This window comes from Syzygium oleosum, unplaced genomic scaffold (assembly GCF_021117445.2).
Source record: "Syzygium oleosum isolate NSW1041296 unplaced genomic scaffold, Sole_v2.1 Sole_v2.02, whole genome shotgun sequence".
Taxonomy (NCBI): domain Eukaryota; kingdom Viridiplantae; phylum Streptophyta; class Magnoliopsida; order Myrtales; family Myrtaceae; genus Syzygium; species Syzygium oleosum.
This window is the reverse complement of record NW_026607486.1, coordinates 22,970,566-22,976,887: the sequence shown is the minus strand read 5'-3', so window position 1 is coordinate 22,976,887 and position 6,322 is coordinate 22,970,566. Positions and strand designations below refer to the sequence as shown.

Below are 6,322 nucleotides of genomic sequence, written 5' to 3'. Positions count from 1 at the left end.
CCATACATCTATGTTTTTGGTTTTCACGTGATCGATATCGAACATCAAAATCTTCTTGAAAAAAAAACCGTATTTTCGTATTTCTTGATTAGCTGAAATTAATTTAATTCAAACAAAATTTTTTCCGTGTTTGAATTATCTATCATTTTCAAGGATTAACCGTCTAGATTCAAATATACCCATCGAGGCTATTTAAGAGTTTCATCCCTCCATGTCTAGTTCTTATTCCGTCCAATTTTGAAGTCCTCTCAAGAATTGACTAGAGATAGCTCTAGTGAGGTGCCACCTTATCCCACCAAAAGAAAAATCTAGATATACAGAACTAATTTTCTGCAACTTTTTCCTTTTTCTGCTTCATCTGTCATCATTCACTTTGTCTCAAGCGAGCCTTATGTTTGGCTGAAACTCATTAGTCCAGCAAGCAAACATAGGCTGACCATCTGCATGGTGAAAATGCATATGGTCGTGTATTGCATGCATGCATGCAGACTAAAACAGCACCGGAGCCGGTGGGGATTCTTGACCTCAAGCAAGTTTTAGGGAGGCTTTTCTTCTCGGAGAAGAACTTTTATGCTTGGTAGATTGCATTATTCCACACGCCATGTGCACAAATATCTCGAAATGACATCGATGGCTTGAGTTTTCTTTGACTTTGCCACAGAGAATTCGGCAGAAAAATCGATTTGGTTGAAGTAATATTCCCATCAATGAATCATTCACGTTAGGTAGCAATAGAGGGAGGTCTTGGCAGTTTTATTTGAAATGAATGGCTGCTAATTACTAATCACCTAAAGATGTTTAAGTTGTATATGCTACAAAGCTCTTCAAGTTTAACCTGCGTAATTGTATCTATGACCTTGCTTGAACTCAACAAAATTTCCATGCTAACTGCAGCCTCAACTCTTATCACAAATTTGATGATTGGAAGAGGTTTAATGGGAATTATTATTATTATTATTTGCTTATTGAGGTTCATGAGCATTGAACTCTCACTTTTATCAATTAATAACTTGTAAGCTGTGATATAGCCTAAGTCTTTCTTGAATCATGCATGATTAAGGACGGTATATGGACCTGAGGTGTGATTTCTTTGGTATATAGAGGGTCAACTATGACAGATAACACACAAGTTGGTTTTGTGCCTAAATATGATTAATTAACACCAAATATTTACAAACACTGTGAACATCATATTCGATAAAGTAGCCTCCTCCTTTTATGAGTTGACTTTGATAATTCTTGCCTATGGTACCCTTGAGATTTTTATTAGACTTTGATTATTCCTAAAGTTTAATATTGTAAAACAAAGAATAAACAGCAAGGTCTTATTGAGCTGTAAGACCTTGGGCTAAATTAATCCGCCATTGACATCCCTAGGATTTTTGAAACTACAAGTCTGCACCCTCACCGCTGCAAAATTGCACATCTATTCACAGTATTGTCAAATTTCTATCCAAAAGCACCTTTACCCATAGTTTTCCATTTCCCAACATACATATCCTGACCTACCAAACCCAACAGCAAACCCCCTAACTTAGGCATCACGTACACTCCGTCATTGCTGCCTCCGACCACTCACCCCCACTCCACCGCCGTGAGCCACCAGCCGCTGGAGCCTCCAATCACTCGTTGTCGACTCCACCACCACGGCCAAGGGGCTGCTGCCTGCCCAAGCAAACTGGTTGACAACACCGGTGGCATTGACGGCACCGCCAGCGGTGGGGCCGCGTGGTAGAGTCTGGTGACAAACTTGAATAGGTACTTCAAGGGAGTTGCTGGGGATGATTTCAGGCCACTCTTTTTTTAGGGCTTTACATAAGGAGGGTACTTAAGTAATTTCAATGGAGATAAAAGTGCAAATCTGAATTTTTGGAAATAGATGTTAGCATTTGATATTCGGGCGAAAACCCAAGTATGTTTTTGGTATTCTTCAAAATTAACTAAAAAGATAGAAATAATATTCAGCTCTCAATATGTTGGATAATTTAAGCCTCCCACGACCGGAAGAACTAAGATTACACATAAGAGCGACGTATTCACACATGTCATCATCATATATTTCTGAATTTAAAGGGTCAATCTTCAAATATTTCAGATTTATAGTGACTCATTGGCTAACAACATGTATTGTTTATGTGGATTTGGAGGCCTTTCGCTTTTGTTTTTGCTTCAAATTCCTCAAATCTTCAAAGATACAGTACTGCCATATAAACTCATTTTTTAAATTGATGGTTGAAAAATGAACATACAATTTTGCTCATTAGGATAAGGACATAAATTATCCATGAACTTTGGCTCAATGTGCAATTTGGTCCCTAAACTTTAATTTGTTCAATGTGATCCCTGAATTTTAGTCCAATGTACAATATCGTTCCTGAACTTTTAATTTGTTTAATATGATTTCTGAACTTTTAGTATATATTAAATTGTCCCTAGACTGTTTGAAAATATTCAATATTGTCATTCTATTAATTCAAGTTTACGAACGACATTGAACATTTTCATACAATTCATGGACTAGATTAAGCATTTTCCAAAAGTTCAAGGACCACATTGAATAAATTAAAAGTTTAGGGACGACATTGCACGTTGGGCTAAAATTCATGGACCACGTTGAACAAATTTAAAATTCATGCAACATATTGCACATTGAGTCAAAGTTTATGAACCATTTATATCATTTACCCTTGTTTTTTTCAAAGCTAAAATAATTTTTACTTCGTAAATGTAAGATTTTGTTTTGGTTTGGCTGATCCCAATGTAAGCACCAAGTATGCGGTCGCTTTTGTTTTGGGCCTCAAACTCAAAGGATAAAAATCATAAATTAAAAAAATAAAAAGAAAAGAAAAGGACGCTTATTAATAAATTAATCTCCTCCTAATAGTCAAAGCCTGAGGTGGCGAATGGTTGAAGCATCACACTCAGAGAAAAAATCTTCCTTTTTTTCCCATAAATCTCGAATCTTGATCCTATTCAATCCAAACAAAACTGGCGTTTCTGGCTTTTGATAGAGATTCTGTGTAAAGGCGGTCCTTTTCTCCGTGTCCAGTCATTTTGCACCCACTTGACGAAGCTCGGATTCTTCTCTGCAGTTACTAGGTACTTCGGATAAAACTCTGTTTCCATCTGTCGAATTATCTGAGTTCTGGGGGTTCTTTCCCTGATTGGGGTCGCACAAGGTCGACCCTTTCTTGATATATACGATTTGATTGGCCTTGAATAATAATGGGCAATCGTTAGATTACGTTCTGTTTCTGTCTTTCTGGTCCTCTGCATATATTCTTGGGCTGTAATGGCTATGGCTGTAAGATGTTCTGCTTTTTAGCAGGAATTGTTGAGGGTCTATTCAGTTCAGTTCTTTGGAGGGTCAGGATTTCTCAAAGCCTAGATACACTGCAGTTGTAGACAATCTCCTCTTGAAGCATTTTAAAGGGTGGACATGGATGATGGGGAGGTGGAGGTTTCGGATCATGTCCCGTTACCGAATGCCGACTCTTCGAGCAATCTCCAGAGCTCAGCCTCTGTGGACTCTTTCTTTGGTGAGTTCTTGAAAAATACTAGGTCTTGCACTCACACCCACACTTGCAATCCTCCTGGTCCAGACGCTGCTCATACTCACACATGCTACCATACCCACACCCAAATGTTCTCGTCCGAAGAGGATGAAAAGCGCAATGGGAAAAAGCAATTCTCGAAGGTGAAAAGGCCTGCAAGTAATAGAGAGGCAGTGAGGAAGTATAGGGAGAAAAAGAAGGCTCACACAGCTTACTTAGAGGAGGAAGTCCAGAAATTGCAAATGTTGAATCAGCAATTGGTTAGAAAATTGCAGGGTCAGGCATTACTTGAAGCTGAGGTCACAAGGCTTAGAAGCCTTTTGGTAGACCTCAGAGGTAAAATTGAAAATGAGTTAGGTGCTATCCCCTTTCAGAAGCCTTGCAATTTTACTTCTATCAAGGAAGGTGACTGTGGGGTCCAGTCTGGCAGCGGGCTGGTCAGGTTGCAGTGTTCGACTGATTTACCGTGCTTTCGTCCTCACACGGGCTCGACCTCTCTGGCTGGTGTTGGCAGGAGCAATGATATTATGGTCTTGCGGGCCGGAGAAAACTGCCAGCCAGCAATTGGGGATTGTCAGGTCAAGGCAAATGTTGGCATGAATTCTGATGGACACAATTTGAACACGGTTGAAAAAATCGCGTCAACTGCTTCTCAAGTCGAACAATAGCAGGTCTTGTGTAAGTTTTCCCAAATTTTGCCGACCTTGATGTATGCTTTACTCTCTTGCGTAGCCTAAGCGTAGTAGCTCCTTAGTTCGGATCAGGGGGTAGCCCAATAACAGTTTGCTTGTAATGTTAGTCAGCAGTGCGAAATGACTCTGTAAATACATGTACACACATAGGTAAATACACACCAAATCAGGCATGACCATGTAATGTAATGACAAATAGTTTATTTTGATCTTGTTGAACGGATTGTGAACTAAATCTTGTGGATGTTGTTTCTCTTCTTCGATAGCTACACAACCTTCAATAGCAGTTTGCTTGTAATGTTAGTCAGCAGTGCGAAATGACTCTGTAAATACATGTACACACGGGTAAATACATACCAAATCAGGCATGACCATGTAATGTAATGACAAAATAGTTTATTTTGATCTTGTTGAACAGATTGTACACTAGATCTCATGGATGTTGTTTCTCTGGTTCGATAGATACACAACCTTCAAGTAGAAGCTCTAGTATTTTTATCTGTGGAGAGGGTGATTTCTTTACTGAACATTCCATGATTTACTGGGAGGTTGTCCCCTATGCCGTTTGTGATCTGTTTCAGTGTCTAAATCCTTATGGACCCGAGCTGCTGTACTGTACTGCTATTTCTGATGACTGATGAAGAAGGCCGAACTTGCAAAGTTCTAATTTAACTGATAGCAGGACAGTTGCTCTCGCCATATCACAGAGTTAATGATGAAGTGGAAATGGAGGGTTTGCTCGTTATTGTAGTGTAGATGCTGGCTTATGTTTTTGTAAGAAACTGGGAGTTTGCTGGAAGTTGAAGCTAGTTAGGTATGATCAGTACCGGAAAGGGTGCTCTGTTTCAGCTTGTTCTAGGCTAATGGGTGGCTGTCGAGCAAAGAGGCAGTGCCGAGATATCGATAGCTAAGCTAGGAATGCTTCTGATCATGGTCTGCTATCAGATGAGATGCTTCAAGGTGATCAAGAGGAATTTTGACTTGTGAGTGAGATCAGAACTTGATGCTCAGTCCAGGTTGTCTTTGCTTGCAACTTATCACTTCTTCGCAATGGAGTATTTGCTGTACTATTAAGATTGTCCATACTCTCGTTTGGTTCAACCTGTACCTCATTCGGTTTCAACTCAGGTTTTCAAACTTTCACAGCTTTAAGCAAAGCAAAGCCACAAAAAGTGACTTGTGGGCCAATTGTAGGGATGAATTGTCATTGAAATCTTGTGATCATAGCTGTCCGGCTTGACCAAAAAATGGGCCTCTTTTAGTCGGGCCTTTCGCGCGAAATGCATTGTGTGGGCCGTAAATCATGTCAAAAACAGCAACACAAACGAATTTGTCACATGACAATCAACAAAGAAGAGTGCCAACCCTCCTCACGCTCAAGAACATACTGTTGTGCCAAACAACAGGCTGAAAAATCAAATGTGAAGCACATTTCTCATCAGCGCTGAAGAACGTACTGTCCAAGAAATGGAACATGGGAGGAAACTACACCTTTAACTCTTACATGGGCCGAATCGAACTGGCAATACCTGTCTGGCGGGCTCGGGTCCAATGCAGATCCAATGGGCCATCGTGCGCTGCATAGGCTCTTGTTGGCCCATCTACATTCGAACGATATAATTACGCATATAATAATCTAATTATCCTGTCTTAAGTCAAGATTCTGATTCTTGATACACATTTCTAATGATCAGTTGCACATATGATATTTGAGAAAATAGTTGAGATGGGGGAAGTGCATGCATGAGAGGAGTACGGATGCGATAAATTGGTGAGAGAGAGAGAGAGAGAGAGAGAGAGAGGGTAGCATTTGACATTGACTACAACACATGGGTTTTTATTTCTAGTCCGGCAAGATCTTGTCGGATCTGATATGTATGTCCCTTTCCCATCGTCACGCATAAAAACAAGAACCCCCCTGTTAATTTGACTTTAATAACAACACTGATAATTGGAAAAATAGCCTGTCCAATCCCAAATTAAAAAAAAAATGATATAAACAGTTTCTGAATTTTGATCTAATGTATAATTTAGTCTATGAACTTTTAATTTATTCAATATAGTTCCTGAACTTTA

At 39.6% G+C, this 6,322-nt stretch overlaps 1 protein-coding gene across 4 annotated transcripts; it reads left to right on the top strand.

Annotated features, from left to right (window-relative positions):
• Positions 1-2,903: 2,903 nt before the first annotated feature.
• On the top strand, positions 2,904-5,327 carry LOC115684853 (basic leucine zipper 23-like). Of its 4 annotated transcripts, none has more exons than XM_030609773.2 (3): positions 2,904-3,099; positions 3,329-4,232; positions 4,665-5,327. In XM_030609773.2, exon 2 carries the CDS (start codon positions 3,440-3,442, stop codon positions 4,220-4,222), a length of 783 nt encoding a protein of 260 aa, XP_030465633.1. In that variant the 5' UTR covers positions 2,904-3,099; positions 3,329-3,439; the 3' UTR covers positions 4,223-4,232; positions 4,665-5,327. The 4 variants fall into 4 exon arrangements, with proteins under 4 accessions (XP_030465633.1, XP_056164779.1, XP_056164780.1 ...); XM_056308804.1 differs by having other exon boundaries at positions 3,326-4,232; XM_056308805.1 differs by lacking the exon at positions 2,904-3,099 and having other exon boundaries at positions 3,106-4,232; positions 4,954-5,327.
• The last annotated feature ends 995 nt before the right edge of the window (positions 5,328-6,322 follow it).

What these genes read in the sequence shown, in the direction of transcription:
- LOC115684853 (XM_030609773.2), top strand. Translation starts at nt 3,440, where the DNA reads ATGGATGATGGGGAGGTGGAGGTTTCGGATCATGTCCCGTTACCGAAT.